Source organism: Marmota flaviventris, chromosome 17 (assembly GCF_047511675.1).
Source record: "Marmota flaviventris isolate mMarFla1 chromosome 17, mMarFla1.hap1, whole genome shotgun sequence".
NCBI lineage: Eukaryota > Metazoa > Chordata > Mammalia > Rodentia > Sciuridae > Marmota > Marmota flaviventris.
The window spans coordinates 77,750,561-77,774,670 of NC_092514.1; the positions used below are offsets into that span (position 1 = coordinate 77,750,561).

Genomic DNA, 24,110 nt, shown 5'->3' on the forward strand with positions numbered 1-24,110 from the left:
ACTGGACCAGGCCAAGGTGAACAAATCCGCCTGTCCACAGACAGGACTTCCTCCCCAGGCCCCCAACCTGTCCTGAGGAAGGAGGGCCCTTGAGCTCGCTGAAAACACAGCACCACAGCAAACACACAGAGCCTATGAGGCGAAACCTGCTCCTTCACTTACAGACAGATGAAAAACTAAAACAGCGCAAATCAAAATCAAGGATGATCCATAAGGCACTCTGTGCAGAGGGAATGGGCTGGACCCAGAGGGGCAGGGCGCACACTCAGGTGGCCCAGGAGTGCCACCCGCCCGTGGCTGCTTCCCCAGAGGAGGGTGTGAGGACAGGCCCCAGGCATGATCCCAGGGCCCCACCGGCTACGTAAATGCTGGGTCTTCGATGCTGTGGTCGGGGTTGCAGGTGAAGGCGATGGTGATGGCGTACCGGGTGCCCCAGTGGACCTTCTCCACCCGGTGCAGGTTCTCAGACCCCGAGGTGAAGAAGGAGACTCGCCCTGGGAGAAAAGAGGGGAGAGGTGACCAGAGACCACAAGCGTGGCCAGCAGGGTTTTCACACAACACAGCAGCATGACCAGTAAACCTGGCTGGACACGGGACAAGGTGGAGACACCTCCAGCTCCATACAGGGAAGGGGCTACAGGGGCCTCTGTGGCCGGGCAGACTGCGGAAAAGGCTGCGTCCCAGGCGCCCCAGAAGCCAGTCCACCTCCAGGCCCCCCCGCAGCCTGCCCACCTCCAGGGCCCCTACAGCCTGCCCACCTCCAGGCCCCTACAGCCTGCCCACCTCCAGGCCCCTACAGCCTGCCCACCTCCAGGACCCCGCAGCCTGCCCACCTCCAGGCCCCCCCGCAGCCTGCCCACCTCCAGGCCCCTACAGCCTGCCCACCTCCAGGCCCCCCGCAGCCTGCCCACCTCCAGGCCCCTACAGCCTGCCCACCTCCAGGCCCCTGCAGCCTGCCCACCTCCAGGCCCCTGCAGCCTGCCCACCTCCAGGCCCCCCGCAGCCTGCCCACCTCCAGGCCCCCCGCAGCCTGCCCACCTCCAGGCCCCTACAGCCTGCCCACCTCCAGGGCCCTACAGCCTGCCCACCTCCAGGCCCCCCGCAGCCTGCCCACCTCCAGGCCCCTACAGCCTGCCCACCTCCAGGCCCCCCGCAGCCTGCCCACCTCCAGGCCCCTACAGCCTGCCCACCTCCAGGCCCCTACAGCCTGCCCACCTCCAGGCCCCCGCAGCCTGCCCACCTCCAGGCCCCCCGCAGCCTGCCCACCTCCAGGCCCCTACAGCCTGCCCACCTCCAGGCCCCCCGCAGCCTGCCCACCTCCAGGCCCCGCAGCCCCCAGCTGGCAGTCCAAGACCTGGTTTCTCATCACATGTGGAGAATAGAGACCAAGTACAGAGGAGAAGCCAGAGAGGCTGCTCACCGCCACCCACGGCCCCCTTTAGGTGGAGACCCAATGGCAGCCCAGACACAGCCCAGCTGGGTGTCCTCCCAGAGAACCCTGTGCACATCACTTGTGTGCTGAGACGGCCTGCGGCACGTCTTCACAGTAAGCCTGGGCTCTGGTGTCGGGAAGCCCTCAGAGGTTCCCAGACATGGTCCGCCACGGGCCTGGCTCCAGGCTTCCCTCAGTGGCCACTGCCTCCCGTCTCTTCCTCTCCTGCGTGCGACGTGGCCAAGTCTGAAGAGGGGAGGAAAGTCCCCTGGATGTGCCCCGCACCCTGGTGGCCGATGCAGTCAGACTGCTTAGAACTGCAGAGCTGGAGAGACCCTGTGCAGGGCAGGCCCGGCTCCTGCGGGCTGTTGATCCAGACCCCTTCACCCGTGGAGACGGACTGTTGTAATGGCCTTGCTGAGTTCCGAGCCCCTGCAGTGAGTGGCCTGGAGACCCACGTCCGGGCCTCCGCTCCTTGCTCTATAAGGTTTCTCTACAAAAAAACTGTTTGCCACTCATGGAGAGAACTGCTGACATGCTGACCTGTGTGCCCTCACCCAGGGTTCATAAAATGCAATTATATAAGCCCAGTGGGGGTGGCACACGTCTGTCATCCCAGCATCTCGGGAGGCGGAGGCAGGAGGAGCACAAGTTCAAAGCCAGCCTCAGCAACCTAGTGAGGCCCTAGGCAACTCAGCGAGACTCTGTCTCTAAGTAAAATATAAAAAACGGCTGGGAAATGTGGCTCAGTGGTTAAGTGTACATGAGTTCAATCCCTAAAGAACCCCCAAAAAATTAAAAAACAAGGGCTGGAGATGTAGCTCAGTAATAAAGTACCCTGAATTCAGTCTATGTCTCTCTGTCTATCTACTCACCCTTCTGGTACTGGCGATGGACCCAGGGACACTTGAAAAACTGAGCCACATCCTCAGCCCTTTCTTATTTTTTATTTTGAGACAGGGCCTCACTAAGCTGCCCAGGCTGGCCTGGAACTTCAGTCCTCCTGCCTCCGGGTCCTGAGTTGCTGAGATTACAGGCGTGACCACTGCACCTACCGGGTTCATGCTTAAAATGTCTAAAAGCAAGACCTCCTGAAGAGCTGCAGTCCACGGTCCTGTGCACCCTCCACCCACCCCTTCGCCTCAGGGACAGTCGCCCTACACTGCAGGAGTCCTGCGTTTTCCCACAGAAGTGCTGACTGAGCTTCTGGGGGAGCAGGCCGGCTGCACTACTGCTGCGCAGCTGGACAGACATCTGGCCAAACTGGTGACAAAAGACCGAGTAAGGCCAGGACGGAGCCAGCGGAACCTCCCAGCTAGAGGGGGAGGCCTGCGAGGGGGACTGCGGCCACAGCACTGTGTCCAAGAGCAGGCCCCAGCCCAAGCCCACTGTGGGTGACGGCAGAAGTGCTCACAGGGCCAGGAGCAAAGGCCCGTCTACAACCCCAGCAGCTCAGGAGGCTGAGAAAGGAGGATCGCAAGTTCCAGGACAGACTCATCAAATTAGCAAGATCCTGTCTCAAAATAAAACAAAAGGCTGGGGACGTGGCTCAGTGGCAGAGAACCTGGGTTCCACCTTCAGTGCCAAAAAGGGGGAAAGTGCTCCCAGTGGGCCCCTTGGGGGGAGGGGCTTGGCAGGCCCCTGGCTGGGCCAGGCACTGTCCAGGCTGTGGCCAAGGACAGCCCAGGCTGCCCACCAGAGTGTAGGCAAGGGCGGAGGGAGGCAGCAAACGGATCAGGAGAGCAGGTACAGAGAAACGGTCCCTCACAAGGAGGCTGTGCCTGGCACTGAGAACACAGCAGGTACCAGAGAGCAGGATCCCACGGACAGGTGGGCACCCCAGAGGCAAGACACGGCAGGCCAGGATCTGCTCACTTGGCCTGGAAGCTTCCGCCACGACCCCTAGGCTGCAGGAGAAGCAGTGTGTGTCCAAACCCCACACACGAGGGGAAACCCTCTACTCTGTCCCTGCAGTGTGGCCTCCTCATGAGACCTCCAGCACCCCCAGAATGAACCCCAGCACCTCCCGTGGCTTCCCCCCATGGTCGCCCCAATGCAGGCGCATCCCTGGACCTGCCTGCCTCCCACTGTGCTGGTGTCCAACACCCAACAGACCCAGGTGGACAGACCCAGCTGACCTTTCCAGGCTCAGCCCAGGGCTGGCTTTAGGACTGGGGCTGCCAGCAGGGGTCCCAGGCACCCCCAGGACAGAGCACCAAGGCCAGCCGGGCCCGGACACACCTCCGGCGTGCCCACCTGGTGCAGCACAGCAGGCAGGGGCACTGTGGACCAGGTGGCTGCAGGCCATGGACTCAGGACCTTCGGCAGGTCAGGTGCAGGCCCACTGCAGGACACCTACTGCCTCCCACAAGAGGCCCCTAAGGGCAAAGGAGTCCGCCTGGTGCTCCTTGTCCTTCTCAGAGAGCCCTGCCCTGCGTGCCGTGGTCCGCCTCTCTGCACAGGCACCAGGAGCCTCAAGGATGAAAGAGGCCCCCGGGTCCCGGCTCCTAGAGCCCAAACGGCCTGGGGCCTTCTGGAGAGCAGAGGCGACCCCCCATGGCCTGCTGTCCGTCCCTGCAGGCTGCTTCTCCCCTCTGCACGTCACTCAGTGCCCAGAGCCCCCTCCAGATGGGAGGACCAAGGCAGGCACTGTGCTGCTCACCTCCCAAGGGTCACCCACTGAGCGTGGGTGGCAGCCTGGGGCATTCCAGCCACCCCTCACCCAGGGTTCTGAGGGAGGAGGTGGGTGGGGCCGGGCAGGTGACCGCTGAGGGGCCACATGTGCCTCACGTCAGGCGGGAAGCCTCGCCGGACGTTTCCACTCACTCTCTTGGTGTTGGAGATGGACACAGAGCCCCGCGCAGCCTTCACCTGACCCAGATCTCCATGTCTGAGAAGGGCACTGAGCAGGTTCACACCCCGGGGGGCCCGGGACCCTGTGTGCCACAGTGATGCCACCCGGTGCCCGGCTCTGCCACTGACCTGCAGTGACCTCAAGCCACAGACATGGGCTTCCTGGTGTCACAGCAGCAGGTGGACCTGGACACCCCCAGCATCAAGCCTAAAATACAGCAGGCGCTCTGCGAATGCAGCACTGCCCGAGTGCAGTTGCCCACCCACGGCCACACACATGCACAGGGGTGAGGTGGTCACTGACCAGGCAAGGCTGACATCCAGGCCCTGGCCTGCTGGCCAGCCTGTGTGTCCTACCTGCTCTTGGCTCCACTGTCTTGTTGGCCCCTTCCTCCATGAACACGAAGCGCCCTCCGCCGAAGTCCTCCAGGTAGTCGGAGAGATAGAGCAGCGAGGTGTAGTCGAAGGAGCCGTAGGTCACCTGCGGAGGAGGTGGGAAGGAGGCTCAGGAGGGAGCGCCCGTGGTGTCCGCAGGTCCTGGCCCCAGGCCAGTTTCTCCCTCCAGCGTGGGAACCTGCAGAGTGCACAGGGTGGTGCCCAGCTGGGGCCTCCCAGGCACCAGGCACCTGAGCAGCGGGTTCCAGCAAAACACAAGCTGAGGCCTATCAAGGAGCTGGTGGGCGGCTCCCGCGGGAGGTGCGACCAAGCAGGAGGCCACTTTGCTTCCCTCAGGAGCTCTCAACCACTGAGCCACACCCCCAGCAACCCCCACTTTGTGTGTGTGTGTGTGTGGTGCTGGGGATCGAACCCAGGGCCTTGTGCATGTGATGCAAGCACTCCACCAACTGAGAGGCCAAGCAGAGACCCAGCCAGGGAGGTGGGCAGGGTGTGAATTCGTGAGCAAGGGGAGCAGGGGAGGTGGCCAGGAGGTAAATGTTGGGGACAGCACATCACCTCTCATCTCTGTCACTGACACCTGGGAAACTGTCCCTCCACTTAGGGGGTGCCCTGACGCCCTGGAGAAAAGGCCCAGAATGTCAGGACATAAACGCTGCAGAGCAGATGCCTGCGGCCGAGCCCAACAGCCACGCAGAAGGAAGCGGGCCAGGCTGGCAGCCCCCCGGGGCCCACCTTGTCCACGTGCGCATGCCAGTACTCATCGTGAGTTGTCCGGGCCTCCGAGCTGTTCATGCGGGAAAAGAAGGTGGGCTTCGTCAGGTACAGCGAGGACACGCTGATGCCAAAAGCCTTGGCGATGGTGAGCTGCACCTTCTGCCGCACGTCCCTGCGAGGACACAAGGAGGCCTTCAGGAACAGCTCGGCCAGTCCACGGGGGTTCTCTGTGGCCCCAGAAGTGAGGAGATACCACAACACCGCTGGAGCCCACGGGCCAGTTCCCCCACCTGCGGTCCCAGAGCAGGCCAGGCCTGGAGGAGGTGGGGTCCCGAAGGCAGGAGGAACCCTGCTGCCAGCCCACCCTGCAGCTGAAGACGCCACAGCAGCATCCAGGGGGACCCCAGGCCCCGAGGTGCATCTGACCAGCATCCAGGCTGCAGGCCGTGCAGACCCCAGGAGCCCAAGCTGGGAGAGCAGATAGGAGTGGGCTGGACAGGCTCACCTGTGACTCCAGTGTCCAGACACACCAGCCTACACCTCCACCTACACACCCACACACACCCTGCCTGCACACCTAGGCACACACACCCTGCCTGCACACCTACACACACACACCCCTGCCTGCACACCTAGGCACACACCACACACCCTGCCTGCACACCTACACACACACACCCCTGCCTGCACACCTAGGCACACACCACACACCCTGCCTGCACACCTACACACACCCTGTCTGCACACCTAGGCACACACCACACACCCTGCCTGCACACCTACATACCCACACACCCTGCCTGCACACCTAGGCACACACCACACACCCTGCCTGCACACCTACACACACACACCCTGCCTGCACACCTAGGCACACACCACACACCCTGCCTGCACACCTAGGCACACACCACACACCCTGCCTGCACACCTAGGTACACACACCCCTGCCTGCACACCTAGGCACACACCACACACCCTGCCTGCACACCTACACACACCCTGTCTGCACACCTAGGCACACACCACACACCCTGCCTGCACACCTACATACCCACACACCCTGCCTGCACACCTAGGCACACACCACACACCCCTGCCTGCACACCTACACACACACACACACCCCTGCCTGCACACCTAGGCACACACCACACACCCTGCCTGCACACCTACACACACACACCCTGCCTGCACACCTAGGCACACACCACACACCCTGCCTGCACACCTAGGCACACACCACACACCCTGCCTGCACACCTAGGCACACACACCCCTGCCTGCACACCTAGGCACACACCACACACCCTGCCTGCACACCTACACACACCCTGTCTGCACACCTAGGCACACACCACACACCCTGCCTGCACACCTACATACCCACACACCCTGCCTGCACACCTAGGCACACACCACACACCCCTGCCTGCACACCTACACACACACACACACCCCTGCCTGCACACCTAGGCACACACCACACACCCTGCCTGCACACCTACACACACACACCCCTGCCTGCACACCTAGGCACACACCACACACCCTGCCTGCACACCTACACACACCCTGTCTGCACACCTAGGCACACACCACACACCCTGCCTGCACACCTACATACCCACACACCCTGCCTGCACACCTAGGCACACACCACACACCCTGCCTGCACACCTACACACACACACCCTGCCTGCACACCTAGGCACACACCACACACCCTGCCTGCACACCTAGGCACACACCACACACCCTGCCTGCACACCTAGGCACACACACCCCTGCCTGCACACCTAGGCACACACCACACACCCTGCCTGCACACCTACATACACACACACCCCTGCCTGCACACCTAGGCACACACCACACACCCTGCCTGCACACCAACACACACACACCTGCCTGCACACCTAGGCACACACCACACACCCTGCCTGCACACCTAGGCACAAACACACACACCCTGCCTGCACACCTACACACACACACACACCCTGCCTGCACACCTAGGCACACACACACCCCTGCCTGCACACCTAGGCACACACACACACCCTGCCTGCACACCTACACACACACCCTTCCTGCACACCTAGGCACACACACACCCTGCCTGCACACCTAGGCACACACCACACACCCTGCCTGCACACCTACACACACACACACACCCTGCCTGCACACCTAGGCACACACACACCCCTGCCTGCACACCTAGGCACACACCACACACCCTGCCTGCACACCTAGGCACACACCACACACCCTGCCTGCACACCTACACACACACACACACCCTGCCTGCACACCTAGGCACACACACACCCCTGCCTGCACACCTAGGCACACACCACACACCCTGCCTGCACACCTAGGCACACACACACACCCTGCCTGTACACCTAGGCACACACACACACCCCTGCCTGCACACCTACATACACACACACCCCTGCCTGCACACCTAGGCACACACCACACACCCTGCCTGCACACCTACATACACACACACCCCTGCCTGCACACCTAGGCACACACCACAAACCCTGCCTGCACACCTAGGAACACACACACACACACACCCTGCCTGCACACCTAGGCACACACCACACACCCCTCCCTGTACACCTAGGCATACACACACACACCACTCTCTGCACACCTAGGCACACACCACACACCCTGCCTGCACACCTAGGCATACACACACACACCCCTGCCTGCACACCTAGGCATACACACACACACCCTGCCTGCACACCTAGGCACACACACACACACACCCCTCCCTGTACACCTAGGCATACACACACACCACTCTCTGCACACCTAGACAGGCGCACACACACACACACACACACCTGTCTGCATACTAGGCACACGCAAACACCCATGCATACATACCTAGGCACACACACACACCCCTGTCCATATACACATCACACACACACACCCCGTCTACATATACACAGCCTTCGTGAATATCACTCCCACCACAGGGATAAACACTTCTTTTCCAAGATGGCAACGTGCATACACACCTGTCTACATACACACCACACACATCCCTGCCTGCACACCTAGGTACACACATGCACAGGCCTACCTGAGCTCACACTCACACACATATATACCTTTCTACTCACACCTACGCACTTCGTATAAATCTGTGTATAGCACATGCACACACACACGTGCACACCTTTGTGCACAGTACATGCAGAGGTACACGACACACACATCTGTTCCGTGCACACACAGCTGCATGTGCATATGCGGGTGCGCACATATGCATGCCAACCTACACGCCCACATGTGCTGCCCACATGCGCAGTCCTCACGCACACATAAAAGCACCTGCACTGCGTCCTGAACCTGCTCCAGGCATTTAGCCTAAGAGCAGCTGCACACAAGTCCTCGCACATTTCCAGACCCCATGGCTCCTTCAACGTGGGTGCCGCAGGCCAACAGTGCTCCTGGACACAGGCTCCCACCAGGGGGCCGCATCATGCCCCCATTGACTGGTCATCTTGGAAAACGAGTGTTCTTCCCCGAGGCGGGGGTGACATTCAAGGAGGCTGTGTGGACTGCCTGTCACATCAGGAATGCTTCCAGCCTCCATTGGGTGGGCAAGTGTGTACCAACATCTGTCACCAACCACGGCACAAGAAGGACTACAGGAATGTCGTGTTCGGCTGGCTTAACTTTCCTGATTCTTGTTCACCCTCAGGTACCAAAGCTTTGCAAACAGCATTTGACCAAATTCTGGACTCAATGAAAGACCTAAAAGTCTGTGATATTCTCCAATCCCATCTTCAAACCAACGTGTCTCCACGCAGCACTGACCAGCCAGCCGCTCCCCAGGACAGATGCTGCTCTGCCCCAGACGGCAGGTCCTGCTTCTCTCTGCAAGCCCTGGCCCTCTCCCTCTACCCGTCCCGTGGCCTCTGCAGGCACAGGCCATGTCACCCACCCCTTCCGTCTCAGAGCCCTGCTTCTCAGTGTCCATCATGGTGGCTGCTGGCCACACAAGGAGGACCCATGCTTCCGCCCTCAGTCCTCCTGGTTCTGCTCAGGGGACCACAAAACCCCCTGATGTCCACCAGAGGAACAGCAGTGAGAAAACACTGGACTAACCTGGGGACCGTGCCCCCCCGTCCCTGCCTGGCAGCCAGGTAAACTGGAGTACGGCAGGTGCCCTGAGGAGGACGTGTCCCTGGCAGGAACCTTGCCCAGCACCTGGCACAGCAGCCCAGGGGTGTTCTCGGGGACCGTCCTGCAGCGGCTGTCACACAAACAGCTTTCTCCTCTCCGCAGCTGTGCCAGGTTCTGCGTGGGACCCCGAGAACCCCCAGCAGCAGCCACCTTTACAGCTCTCCCTCCCTGTTCTCTGCAGGCCTGAGAGATGCACAGCCAAGGTGCAGCAGAACATGACACTCGGCCTGCTCCCCTCCCTCTGCATACTCATCTGCATACTCTGCATACTCACGTGATTTGAACTCAAGACATCAAAGTGCTACTGTACACTTCCTGTGTAAACAGGTTTATGCACACCAGCAAAAAGCACACTGCACAAAATAAACAAGTGAGGGCCAGTGGCCCAGCTGGTCATCTCAGAACAGTCACAGGCTGGGCCCTGGGTGGACCACACACAGGGCCCTCACACAGGAGCCATGCACCTGCTGGTCATCTCAGAACAGTCACAGGCTGGGCCCTGGGTGGACCACACACAGGGCCCTCACACAGGAGCCACGCACCCGCTGGTCACCTGAGGACAGCCACGGCCTGGGTCCTGGGTGGACCATGCACAGGGACCTCACACAGGAGCCACGCACCTGCTGGTCACCTGAGGACAGCCATGGCCTGGGCCCTGGGTGGACCACGCACAGGGACCTCACTCAGGAGCCACATACCTGCTGGTCACCTGAGGACAGCCATGGCCTGGGCCCTGGGTGGACCACGCACAGGGACCTCACTCAGGAGCCACACACCTGCTGGTCACCTGAGGACTGTCACGGCCTGGGCCCTGGGTGGACCACGCACAGGCCCTCACAGAGGAGCCACACACCTGCTGGTCACCTGAGGACAGCCTCGGCCTGGGCCCTGGGTGGACCACGCACAGGCCCTCACAGAGGAGCCACACACCTGCTGGTCACCTGAGGACAGCCTTGGCCTGGGCCCTGGGTGGACCACGCACAGGGACCTCACTTAGGAGCCACACACCTGCTGGTCACCTGAGGACAGCCTTGGCCTGGGCCCTGGGTGGACCACGCACAGGGACCTCACTCAGGAGCCACACACCTGCTGGTCACCTGAGGACAGCCTCAGCCTGGGCCCTGGGTGGACCACACACAGGCCCTCACAGAGGAGCCACACACCTGCTGGTCACCTGAGGACTGTCACGGTCTGGGCCCTGGGTGGACCACGCACAGGCCTCACTCAGGAGCCACGCACCTGCTGCCCACAGGCTCTGGGATGGTGGGGTCTGCTAGACTGGCGTCTACTAGCTGTGCAGGCAACCAGGCCCTCCTCTTGCACCCTGGACCCCAGCCTGGGTTTCCCTGAGCAACCATTTCCCTGGAGATGTGGAGGTGGAGGGTCGGCTGTCTCCAGGCATGGGCTGAAGTTGCAGGTGCCCCGTGTTCAGGGGCTGGAGCCATAAGGGCACAGAAGGGGCCTCACAAAGCCATGCAGGCGCAGGGGCCATACCCAGATGCATTCCAGGGAGCCACGCTATGCCCCGTTGTGCCCCGCACACTGTTGGGCTAGCCGTGGAGAGGGCTGTGGGACCTGCCTGCAGCCCAACGTGGGTCTTGACAATCCCCACACAAAGGCTCAGGTTTAGAAGCTGCAGGTGGGTGAGCTGCCCCAGGATGACACTCAGGGGCGTCTAGGGAGGAGGCCTCCCGCAGGACTGGGCTGCAGGGCCTGGGTTTGCTCCTCCCCCCACGCAGCCCACACCTGGGCAGAGCGCTCTCTTGCTCACCCAGCCCTTCCTCCACCTTTGCCCGGGGTCTCTGGGGCCTCCTCCTTACCTGTACAACTGGAAGTCCTCTTCAGAGAAGATATTTTGTATTTTATCTCCAAAGTATCTGTGAAAAAAATAGCAAATGTGACATCTACTAGACTTTTCCTGTGTCCTTTGAATTCAGTCTTCCCTCAAACTCAGTGGCCACTCCCTGGAGGAGAGCCTGGTTCTCCTGCAGCGACCCCCATTCCTGAAGTGAGAGCTGACGTGAGAACTGGAGGGGACAGGAACGGAGCAGGGAAGCCGGCCGTTGGCAGATGGGGCACTGGTCGAGGCCAGGTGAGGCTCCTAGGGGCTCTGGCCTCACCTCAGCCCCCAGGCCCTTCTGCCTTGCCTCTCCTGCTCCCAGCGTCCTGATGGCTCTGATGTCTGCACACACCCACAACAGGATGGACTCAGACTGCTCTGAGGCTCCTGGACCAGGACCCGGACAGACCCCAACCCCCAGGGGCACCAAAGCAGCTCTGGCCCCTGCAGCATCCTGGGTGAACACACCAGGATCACGCCCAGGCACCTACCACCCTCCCTCTGCCTCTCACCTGTACAAGTTCACGAAGTGCTTCCCCACAGACAGGGCTCCTGAGTGCAGGTCCAGGATGGACGCCTAGAAGAGAAGCCATGGGGTGGGGGGCAGTGGCCACTTCCAAAGCTGCCAGACAAACCCACTCCCCGGGCCACCTCCGCGGGCCAGCTTCCTAACCCTGCCTCATGACAGTGCTCCCTGACCAACACATCACTCCCTGCTGCCTGACACTCTGGGGTCAGCCATGGACACGTTTCCCAGAAACCTCTGTGCACGCCTGTGTGGGTCCCAAAGCCACCGGCTCCTGCCCCGCTCCTCCTTCCTTCTCTCCCTCCTCCCGCTCTGCAGGGAAAACTGGGCGTGCATTCAACTGGGTATGTGTGAAACATAAGCGCACAGATAAGATCTGACCTGCACTCTCCATGGGACCCTCAGGACCAGACAGCAGACATGTCCTTCACCCCAAAGTGCCCTGCAGCCCTGGCGGGCACCTGCAATCAGTCTGAGGGGAGGCAGAGGCTGGGCTCCTGGTCTGTGCTCCTTCTCATCCTGGTACCAGTGGCATACCCTGCTGTTGCCATGCCAACAGCCTGCTCCCTCTTGCTGCTGTGGCGTCCACTGCGTGGACGTGCCGTCCTCCCCTCAGTGGCCAGGGACTCTCTGGCCGGGCTGGCACACTGGAGCTCGGCACACACTGGCTTAGGTGCTCACTGCTCCTGGATGAGCACCTCACGGACTTGCTGGGCATGCCCCCGCTGCCTACTTCCGAGTCCTTCCCATTCTGGAGTGGCCACCAGTGCTGACCATTCTTACCTCACCTGTGTGCATCCCTCTCCTCAGGACTACAATGACTGGCCCAGGGTGTAAATGCAATGGGGGCTGAATAAATGCTCGCTGAACCTCCACGCAGCCACCTGACCAACTGGGTGCAAGATGAAGCCCACGGGAGGCCCAGGAAAGAGTAAAGCACCAGTCCACCCATACACGGAATTTAGTAAATCCCCAACTGGACTAAACTAAGGTGCAAGAAGAGAGCTACAGATGGCCATGCCATCACAGAAGTACTCTGAAGTTCTAGAAAAGTCTGACAATTAATCTTCCCAGATGTCTCAGGTGTGCCGTGACCATAACTCAAGCTGTTACCCAACACACAGGAGGCCTGACCCCAGGACAGGGCCACGCGCCGAGCACCAAGCACAGTGCCGAGGGCCAGGAGCTGCCTGTCCACAGGACGTGGCCTCGGGGCTGCATGCTGGAGGCAGGGTCTGCGCCTGGGAGGTCGCAGGGTGGCGCGTCCTTGGGACACTCGGGGGAGGTCCTTCCTCGTCCTTCCAGCTCTGGGCCATGCAGCCCTTAGCTCAGTCCAGCTTCAGGCCTTTCTCCTCCTTCCCAGCCTCCCTCTGCCTCCGTCTGGGGAGGACACTATCCTTGGGTTTAGGGCCCACCCTGATAGCTCAGGATGACCTCATCTCCAGGTCCTTCATTACATCTGCAAAGAGCCTCTTTCCAAACCCGGTCACACGCTCGGGCTCCAGGTGACACACCTCTGGGGGGTTGACGCCTGCGCAGCAGCTGACAGGCCCCGGGGGTCTACAGAGCCTCAGGCTTGAAGGCGGCAGAGTCCCCTGAGCACCCTCTGCTCGTGGGCTCGGCCTCTCTGGGCAGCTCCACAGCTGTCCTGTCTGTGCTGCCTGTCACCAGCCCCGCACACTCCTGACTCTTCCCGTCCGCTCCCTGCCTTCCGACCTCCCCATCCCACCCCAGGATCTACAAGGCCAGTGAGTCCTGAGCCGGCTGTGGCACACCTTGAAAAGGCAGCGGCAAGGCCCAAGGACACTGCCCTCCCCACACATGGTGCCTCCAAGCACCCATCAGGAGCAGCTACCACAGTCAGTGCCAGGGACACTGTGGAGGACCCAGCCAGCCCACCTACTGGTGGCGTCACAGAGGGGTGCCTTCCCCCACCCCAGGGAGAGCAGAGTTAAAGGTCAAGAGAGAAGTGGGCAGGGGCTGCAGCCAACTCACCCCTCCGTCGGATCCTCCCAGGGAGAGGCCCTTCTCGGCTATACTGTGGGGAAAATGATTTAAACCAGAATTGAGTGACTGGAATCCTGTCTGAGGTATCCAGGAACACGGATCAGTGTGATCTGGACCATGTCCCCAGGCTCTGCTGTGATGTGTAAAACCCATGCAGACCAGAGCCCTCACCCTTCAGAGCAAGTGAGGACACTGTCAGGTCCACGAAAGTGACTCAGGAACAAAGCACCAAGCAGCGAAAGAAACATCCATCAGGCACCCACGCAACCGCCTGTCAATCAGCAGGGTCTCCCGGCCAATCCTGGATCTCAGCCAGTTCCCCCGACCAACTTCATTGGGACAAGGGACTCTAAAAATCTCTTTTCCTGTCCCAAGTCCTTCCCTTCCTGCCGTAAGCCCCATAAAATGCCAGTCCGCTCAAGCCCCCTCCCGGTTTCTCCTCAGACCTCTTCCCATCTGCTCTGTCGGTCTGAGAGAGTTCCGCCCAGGGTGGGGGGAATCTCAATAAAGCCCTGCTCAGCGGCCTTTTAAAACCTGCCTCCTTTTGGTTGCTGCCGTGGCCTGACCTTACAGACACTACCACCTCCTGCGCTCAGGACACAGGGCTTGGGCACAGGGGCTTGGCAAGAAGGAGGTCAGAGGGCCTCAGCAGCCTTGGTGGACCCAACTGACCTGCTCCCAGGCAGGTGGGGCTTGGGTGACCACAGCTCAGGAGGGGAAGAGGCCCTGCAGGGTGGGGAGGCAAAGACCTCCTGTCAGCACCGGGACCAGAGAAGACCCCCATCAAGAACCAGCAGCTCTGACAGACATTTCGAGGTCACCAGGGACTCTGACCCCTGAGTAAAACACCGGTCATCCCCACAGAGCAGGAGAATGTAGAAGAGGTGCGCTCCCTCCGGGGACTCGCAGCAGGACACTGTGGGGACCACTCCTCACACTGAGTCTTAACACTGACTGGACATCAAAGCTTCCTTCCAAGGTCTTCTTTAAAAGCAGGCGATTCCGAGAGGGACAGGCTCTGCGGAGATGAAGCCTGGCCAGATGACAGCAGACCTGGAAACAGGATCTGGGGAGTTTCCCCAAAGCAGGGGGAGCAGTCTCCAGGCAGGATGGCCTTGGGCTCCCTGGACAGCTGTGGGCAAGCTGCCCTGAAGGGTAGGCTAGGCCTGTGGAATGTTCTGTCAGAAAGGACAGCAGGGCCATGGCTTTCACTTGTGGGAAGCAAGTAACTTGTCGTCTCCCCTTGAAAGCACTTGTCTGAAGTCTGCCACCTCCCACCCGTGGCTCAACCCTACCAGGGTGCCTGGACAGAGCACTGCAGCATGGGGTACCTGCGAATCCGCTGTGCTTCCTCCCGGGTGATGACAATGTCGGTGACACCCCGGCCACACTTCCTGGGGGTGCAGCCTAGAGGGAAACAGGCAGGGTGAGGAGATGGCTGCTAAAGCCACTGTCCCGGGACAATGGCTGGCAAGGCCCCTCTAGAGACCCAGGGGGGCCAGTGTGGCCAACGTTCTGCTTAAAGGGGAACTTCTGATGAGCAACATGCGGCTCAGTGAAGCACACCCTGCCCACAGCCTCAGCTCCGACCAGGCCCGTCCTGGGCTTCCAGTGGCCCTGTGATGGACAGGTTGACCAGCCCCAGGAGGCCATTTGTGTCCCCAGACTCACACCACTTGCATTCCCGAGCTACGCTGACCACATGTCTGAGCACTCAGGCTCCCTCGGGAGGCCCTCCAAGACACCTGGCAGAACTCCTGATTCTAGCCATGCCCTTCCCCAGGGCCCTGACAATTCCCACCAAGTCCCTCTGCCTCTCCCTGTCCTGGTGACCTGCACTGCTGAGAGGGAGGCGATCGAGAACTCAGGGGAGCCAGGGTGAACAGAGGCAGGTGGTGGATGGGGCCAGGGTAGACAGGGGCCAGGGAGGTAGGTGGGGCCCAGGTAGATGGCGAGCAGGAAGGTAGATGGGGACAGGGTTGTGGTGGACAGGGCTGGGGTGAACAGGGACGGGGCAGTGGTAGATGGGTCCAGGATGCAGAAGTGCATCAGGTGTGAGCCCAACAGGTGATCAGTCCTGTGTTCTGGCAGCAAAAGGCAGGGCCACGCCCTGGACCAAGGTGAGCAACCTAAGGATGTATCAGGCTGGCTACAGTTTGCTTTTTTTATCCCTTTTTCCTTCTTCCTACTCAGAAAGTGAACCTAGAACCTGGAAATGGAGCCACCATCCAGGAACCACATAAATAAGTAAAGGCCATACACCCAGCACCAGCACCAGGCTCGGGCCTGTGGGGCCTTCCTCTGCCCTTCACGTAAGAAGAGCAGATTCTTATGTGAACCTGTAAGGGGTGTCTGAACCCAGGGGCACTTTACCACACACAGACCCACATCCCCAGCCCTTTTTATTTTTTATTTTGAGACAGGATCTTGTTAAGTTGCCGAGGGTTTCACTAAATTGCTGAAGCTGGCCTCAAACTTGCAATCTTCCTGTCTCAGCTTCCTGAACAGCTGAGATTATAGATGTGTGCCACTTCTGGCCCCATGAACTTTTAAAATTCAAAAGTATGGCCAGGTGCAGTGGTACCAGGTACTTGGGAGGCTGAGGTGGGAGGATCACAAGTTCAAGGCCAGCCTTAGCAACTTAGCAAGACCCTGTCAGAAAATACAGATAACCAGGGTGGGCGTGTGGCTCAGTGGTAGAGCACCCCTGGTTCAACCCCTAGTGCTGGGAGGGGGGTGCCATATACACACACGGTGCTGGGGCACTTGCCTGGCTTGTGACCTGGGTTCAATCCCCAGCACACAAAACAAAATCATTGTTGAAACCGGGATGTCAGAGGGAAGAGCGCTAAGATTCAGAGCAACAGTGACGGGGGACCGTCACTCTACTGACCTCAGTGGTCATTTCACTGACCTTCTTCCAGGGCCACACCTGCCTCCTCTCATCCCACTGGGTGGGAGGAGCTCGGGTTCATGTGCATTTCAATGGACCCCTTTGTAGGAGAACTTGGCAATCTTTTCTTGGTTCAAGTCCAAGGCATTGAATTAAAAAAAAAAAAAAAAAAAAAACAGAAACTAGTTTTTCCAGGCACTGTGGCACTGCCTGTAACCCCAGTGACTCAGGAGGCTGAGGCGAGGGGATTGTCGGGAGCTGCCATGGATGCAGCCATCTTTAAGCCCTGAAGTCCCAGGGCACTGACCAATCATTGCTTCAGTCTGGCAATAATTAATAGTGCCTGGTCAATAACTTGGGTGTTACCCCAGCTCGGACAGCAAGGCTTGGCTCCAGGTGTAGGCGTCACCCACAGGGGATGAGCTACACTCACCTGTTCCTTTGTAATCCTACCCCTTTGCCCTTTTTGGGATAGAATGTCCCATGGAACCTCCCTTTGTGTGTCCCCTATATAGGAATAAAGAATTCCGGCGGCTCACTCTTTCCACAGAGCCTCAAGGTCGCAGAGCCATCTCTGGATTATTGAAAAAGGCATTTCTGTGTGTTTGCGTGCTTTCTTTGCCATTTTCCTGAGTTATTGGAATAGTCAGATGTTGTGAACCCAGCATTAGGTCCCCAGCTAGGACGGATGGCGACAGAGGATCACAGGTTGGAGGCCAGCCTCAGCAACTCAGTGAGACTTTGTCTCCAAACAGAAAATGAAAGGGCTGGGATGTGGCTCATGGGGGAGTGTGGCTCAGTTCAAAGTGTCCCTGAGTTCAATCTCCAGTACTGCAAAAATATCGTGATAAAAAATATCTAATTCTGTCCTAAAAAGCTAGTCGCGAGTGCTAGGTTTTAAAAACTGAGAACACATCTGGGTGGCAGAGAATGTTCAGGAGCGTGCAGCAGTCAGGGAAGTGGCAGGCCCTGGTGTGGGCCAGCCCTGTAAGACGTGTGCTCTCCAGGGTGCTGACTGGCCCGCAGCAGCAGGCCTGGATTTGCTGGGGTTCCTCTGGGCCCCGCGCCTCTCCAGCCTCCCACCGGTGCTGGCTGCCCCTTCGGTGCTGGGTTGGGGCTGGGCGGTGGGCTGGGTGGGCCCTCTGCCAGGGGCCTTCTTGTTACCACAGCTTCTGTGTATTTTCTGGCTCAACTTTCTCTTCCCCACCTTGCCACGTCTGTGACTTCACCACAGGCACCACTGGAACAACCAGACCAGGGACACTGCCTCTGCTCCCAGGCCAGGCAGTTCCAGTCGACCAGGAGGGACAGTCGTCTGCTGCCTGGCAGCTTACAGCTTGAGCCACTATTGTCCAGCAATGGCCATGAAACAATGCACAGAGGCCTGTGGCTCTCAGAACTGCCGTTGGGCTGGGGACACCATACCTTCAAACCTCCGGTGGCCATCATAGTCTTCAGAGCAGGGCACCTCGATGAACCTGCCTGCCAGGACCTCGCCACGATGGGCCAGGACCTCAGTGACACCATCCTCGGTCCCCAAGCTGCTCCAGAGCAGGAAGGCGGCCAGCACGAGGCCAGCCCCCAGGCCCATGATCCTTAGCCACGTTTCCCTTGGCGTCTCCTGCGGTGCACGATCCCTTTTGTTCCTGGGAACAGAAAGCACAATCACTGTGACCACAGCTGCATATGCTGAGAGTGCAGACGGGGCAGCCTCCCACCTGTGCTGTTGAACATGTCACATGGCTGTGTCCAGGCCAGCCTCTGGTCAAGAAGGGCCCGTCCCAGCAAACAGATGGAAAAATGTTCAACAGCTCTTGCCATCAAGGAAATGCAAACCAAAACCAAACTGAGATTCCATCTCACTCCAGTCAGAATGGCAACAACCAAGAATAAAATAATAAATGCTGAACAACAATAAATGCTGGTGAGGTTGTGGGGAGAAGGAACACTCGTGTACTGCCAGTGGGGCTGCAAACTAGCACAACCACTCTGGGGTGGTTGGGACACTCCTCAAAACACTAGGGACAGAACCACCACATGATCCAGTATCCCACTCCTTAGTATCTTTCTAAAAGATCTAAAACTGGCATACTATAGCGACAGACCCACCCCAATGTTTATAGCAGCACAATTCACAATAGCTAAATTATGGTATCAACCCAGAGGCCCATCAATAGATGAATGGATTACAAAACTGTGGTATCTATACACAATAGCATTCTATTTGTCATTAAAAAAGGTCAATGTTTTCTCTCGTGTGCAGAAGCAAGAGTAAAATAAAAGGAAAGGGAGAGGGAGGGATAGACTATCATAAATATAAAAGGAAGGTCAGTACTGAAGAAGGAAATCAAGAGGTAGAGAGGAGGGATGGGGTAGGGGAGGCAATGCAGAATAAGTTCTTAAAAACTCATGTCATAGGCTGGGGCTGGGGCTCACTGGTAGAGAGCTTGCCTAGCATGTGTGACTCACTGGGTTCGATTCTTAGCACCACATATAAATAAAATAAAAGTCCACTGACAACTAAAAATTTTTTTAAAAAATACTGTCATGTGCATATGTAAATACATCACAGGAAATTTACCTTTATGCGCAGGTGGAAAGCACAGATCAAATATAAATTAGCTGGGCACAGTGGCACATGCATGTAATCCCAGTAGCTCAGGAGGCTGAGGCAGGAGGATCTCAAGTTCAAAGCCAGCCTCAGCAACTTAGAGAGGCCCTAAGCAACTTGGTGAGACCCTGTCTCAAAAATAAATAAATAAAAAGGGCTGTGGATGTGGCTTAGTGGTTAAGTGACCCTGTGTTTAAACTCTGGTACGTTATATCTATAACTTAACCCTAACCCTATGTACACACACACACACATAAATAGATGAGAGAAAGGAAGTCTTGTAGAGCAGAGGAAGGAGAACAGGGGAGGGAGGAAGAATAGGAAGGAAAAGGGGAATCATGAACTAAAATCAAATTCCATGCATGTATGACTTTGTGGGGATGAACACAATTACTATGTAAAACTATAAAGCTCTAAAAATAAAAAGATGGCCCATCAATCCTGAGCTGCTCTGGGCACTTGCCCAGGGTCAGGGAAGCCAGAGATGGGAATGGGAGGAAGCCCACCATGCCCCACTCCTAAAGAAGCAGCTGGGGCTGGGTATGGCCCCTGACCATCTGACCAGGCAGGACTGACCCTGTTTGGTGATGGGAGAGAAGATGGAGTGACCCCCAGTGGCACCCCTGGCCCACCCACAGAGCCCAGTGTGAGGGAGCACCCTGGAATTCGAGTCTCCAGTCTCCACAGGTGGCCAGGAGCACAGGGCACAGCACAAAGTTCTGCCAACAAGAAGCCTCCCCACAGCCCAGGGCTGACCATGGGGTTCAAGCAGTGCCAAGGTTGTATGCCAAGGTTGTGTGCGTGTGTGACAGCCTTCATGGGCCAATGCCTGGACAGACAGTGAGAAGGAGGGACAGCACTTGCTGCGACAGATCCACCTGTTCCTGAAGGGAGGGGCCTCCCGCGTTCCCTCTTCCAGCTCTTCACAGTGTCACGTGAATGACTCGTGGATCCCAGTGAGAAGAGTTCCAAGGTGGAGCAGCAAAGTGAGTTGTGGGTACACATGGTCGTTTTAGAAAGGGCCACAGGTTCCTCCAGGGGTGTCTTTGGGGCTCATGAAGATTCCCCCATCCATGAGAACTGCCTCTGGATACCTGGCCTCTGCTGATTAGACCAGGCTGGACAGCTGACCCCCGCCAGGCCCATATGTCTCTGCCCCCTGGAACTCTGTGCCTGGCAGGGCGACAGCCAGGCCATCCAACAGCAGGCAGCTGGATGCTTAGGCTGCAGACTCAGCAGCAGGGACCAAGTCACCCCAGGTGCAAGACAGACAGCTAGGAAGGAAGGGAGAGGCAAGGAAGCTAGGTCTGAACGCGCCACCACCCTGGGGTCTCCTGCTTGGGGTGAGGTGACTCAAGGTGCACCCCAGGGACCCTGCACAACATAGGAGGGAGACAAGCAAACAACACAGAGGGGCTGCTCTCCGGCTCCTGGCACAAGCTCCCCTGGCCCTGGGCTGCACAGCCTCACAGAGACCATCCTAGAGGGACAGGGCTTTGGAAGCCTTGGGCACACTCCCCCGAAGTCATGCAGGGGGATGTCCTCACTCCTTTCATTGGTCTGGCACAGAGCCCAGACCCCGCCGTCCACATGGCCCTGAGCAGAACAGGCAGGAAGAAGTGGGGGCCTGGGGGCCCACAGTCCAGAGCAACAGCCTGCAGCCCATGTAGAGGCTGGGCATGGGGTGGTTTGCAGGCAGGTGCCACAGGAACCCAGGGAAATGCAGCAAGAGACTCCAAGCAAAGGAAGGACCTCTCCTGCAGGGTGTGGAGGGGTGGCTCATCACTGCTGGGATTAAGTCAAGGGGGCTGTGAGTGCAGGCAGGGGCAGGCACACCACAAACAGGGGGTGCAGCTGCACACCTCAGCCCTTTCCACTTTGGGTCACAACACCCTCACTGTCTCCTGAGTCACAGGTTTTAAGAAACACTGTAATAGAGACCCACTCACAGGCTTCAGGCAGGGAAAAAGAGAGCAAGCATGCTCCCTAGAAAGGCTGCTTCAGTATGAGACGTTTCACAACACAAGAGGATTTTTAAACAAAGAGTATGGGCCAGGGAGACCACCACTCTGGATGGGCTGCATAAGAAGAGGTTACCCAGGGACCTAAAAGACATGGCCAGGCGGGGAGGGCTTTTCCGGGGCTAGTGGTGAGCTTTTCCAGAGCCCAGTTACCCTGCCAGACACAGGCCTCCTGACCCAGGAAAAAGGGCCAGGCCCACACCAACCACACTGAGAGGGAGGAGTTTCAGGACACAGCTTCCTCCCATTCCCAAACTTGAATGTCTCCTTTAGAGTCAGTTAGGACATTTTTTTTTCTTTTTTGGGGGGTACCAGGGATAGAATCCAAGAGTGCTGAACCACTGAGCCACATCCCCCATTTTTATATTTTATTTAGACAGGGTCTCACTAAGTCGCATTAGGGCCTCGCTAAGTTGCTGAAGCTGGCCTCGAACTTGTGATCCTCTGTTCTCAGCCTCCCAAGCGTTGAGATTACAGGTGTAATGCCACCAAGCCCAACTGTCTGTTTTTTAATATATAGAGATGTGTTTATTCTTCTGGGAAAACAGTCAACAGTGAATGAGTCTGTTTCCCACTCAGACTTGTGAAATGCCTGTCCGCTTTCGGGGTAACTGGTAAACTGACATGTATGCCTAGCCACCCACATGCACCCTGAAGTCTCAGGGTACCTTTTAACTGGGCAGGGAATCCTTAGGGTGAAGTTCTGAGCAATGGATTACATTTCAAGGTGCTTTTCTACCTGGGTCAATACAGCATTCTACACTCACCCTTCATTATGAACAGAAGTTGTTACTGTTTTAGACAGTTGGAAAGTTAACTGGAATTTTAAAATTTATTAATTGAATAACTTCAATATTATCTCAGAAGGACAAAAACAGATGTATATTTGTACTTGAAATATTCTCTCGAGGAGATTTAATTTGGGGGGGAATGGAGGATATGCCTACATAATCTGTATGTTATTCATGCTTAATAAAGTTACAGTTGCCAGCCAGCATGAGGCATTTGAGATCTTACTAGCAAAATCCAAGAGTATCTGAGGCAAAAAAGAATAAAAATCTTTTCAAGAATAAACGATGGGTTTAAGTTACTGCAACCTAATCTAAGCCTTAGTAATTAATCTTCCTGACGTTTTCTAACTGGTGGTTTCAATGTGCAACTTGTCAAAAGAAAGGAATCAGTTCCCAGAAGAGCAAAAACAAAAACAAACAAAATCGTCTCATGCATGTAAAAGCCCTCTCACCCTCATTACTAACCAGCTATCAACTCTAAGTTTAAGTCCTAAGACCACACCACTCGTTCCTCCATCACTAGGACAACCTGAACTCCATGGGAAGGTGGACTTTATGGTTTACAGTGAAGATGTACAGACCAAACTTCCAAGGTTGTAAAGATGGTGTTCACCCTGAGAGGACAAAGCAGGTCGCCAACAGCTCAGCTGACAGGATGCTCCTCCTCCCTTTCTCCACCTCTCTAGGGGGTCTGTAATCCATACTGTCTCAATGCTGCTCCCCACTACTTTCTGGCTGCCCCCGCATGGCATCTTCTTGGGGGCCAACATGTGCAGTGCTCCCAGTTTGCCGCACAGGGGAAAGAACCCAGGGTGCGAACCCAGGGTGCTCTACACTGAGCTACAATCCTAGTCCTTTGTAACTTTCATTTTGCGGCAGGATCTTGCTAAGTTGCCCAGGTTGGCCTGGGACTTGAGATACTCCTGCTTCTGCCTCACAAGAGCGGCATGGAGAGCAGGGGTTTTTGTTGTTGTTGTTTGTTTGTTTTGTGGTGCTGGGGATTGAACCCAAGGCCTTGTGCATGTGAGGCAAGCAGTCTACCAACTATATCCCCAGACCTGGGGAGCAGTTTTGAGATGACGAGGACACACTCTCAGGCCTTGATGCCTCTCCCTATGGGATCCATCCCAAGCCAGGGACACAGGAACAAGGTTAAGGTTCTGGCAACCCACAAGCCATTTTTGCTGAAATGGGAATGGCTGGGGCATCAGGGTGAGGAAGCCAGTACCGCCGCCGGGAGGCCTGGCCTGCAAATCAGCGGTCAGTGGGGCTCAGAGACCTTGCTCAGTGAGAGCGAACCTGTTCCTGGGTTGCAGCGCCAAAGGCGGTGCTAGGAGCCTCGGGCAGCAAGCGTGCTCGGGGCCGGAGCACGCGGGACTGCAGCGGCCGGCCAGCAGGACGTCGCAGGCCACGCCCGGACACGCCCAGATGGGTTCCGCCTGGCTCACGCCCACCTCGCTCGGTGAGGCGCCGACCTCGCCCTAGCAGGGCCCGCCCCTCGCCCCGTTAGGCCCCGCCCCTTTCAGGCTGGCCCCGCCCCACCCGTCAGGCCCCGCCCCTCCGCCCGCGGCCTGCTGCTTTTGCGGTCCGGGTACCTGCTCGGGCGCCGGCGCTCGGCGGCGCCGCTGTCCGCGGCCGCCCTGGGCGCGCTCCTCCGCTGAGGAGCCATCGGGCCAGGCTGCCGCGGAGTCAGGACCGACGAGGAGTCGCCAGCACGGGGCGAGCGCCTGGGCCGGGAGCGGAGAGGCGGGAGCGACGCGCTCGGCGGTCCTCCGGCTGCGGCCAGGCGAGAGCAATCG

General features: G+C 58.2%; 1 protein-coding gene across 2 annotated transcripts; it reads right to left on the reverse strand.

Moving 5' to 3' along the window:
* Positions 1-135: 135 nt before the first annotated feature.
* Positions 136-24,073, reverse strand: Ogfod3 (2-oxoglutarate and iron dependent oxygenase domain containing 3). Of its 2 annotated transcripts, XM_071603149.1 has the most exons (10): positions 23,907-24,073; positions 18,314-18,534; positions 15,327-15,402; positions 13,984-14,026; positions 11,975-12,039; positions 11,443-11,499; positions 5,417-5,570; positions 4,643-4,766; positions 4,415-4,493; positions 408-494 (listed from the first exon to the last, which is right to left on the reverse strand). In XM_071603149.1, exons 1-9 carry the CDS (start codon positions 23,978-23,980, stop codon positions 4,426-4,428), a joined length of 882 nt encoding a protein of 293 aa, XP_071459250.1. In that variant the 5' UTR covers positions 23,981-24,073; the 3' UTR covers positions 408-494; positions 4,415-4,425. The 2 variants fall into 2 exon arrangements, with proteins under 2 accessions (XP_027778016.2, XP_071459250.1); XM_027922215.2 differs by lacking the exon at positions 4,415-4,493 and having other exon boundaries at positions 136-494.
* Positions 24,074-24,110: the final 37 nt, after the last annotated feature.

Bases quoted from the DNA above. Each gene is read 5' to 3' on its own strand.
- Ogfod3 (XM_027922215.2), bottom strand. From the start codon at position 23,980: ATGGCTCCTCAGCGGAGGAGCGCGCCCAGGGCGGCCGCGGACAGCGGC. The intron at 18,535-23,906 runs GTACCCGGACCG...TTCTGTTCCCAG, and splicing joins GAGCGCCGGCGCCCGAGCAG to GAACAAAAGGGATCGTGCAC. The intron at 495-4,642 runs GTAGGACACACA...CTTTTCTCCCAG, and splicing joins GACAGTGGAGCCAAGAGCAG to GGCGAGTCTCCTTCTTCACC.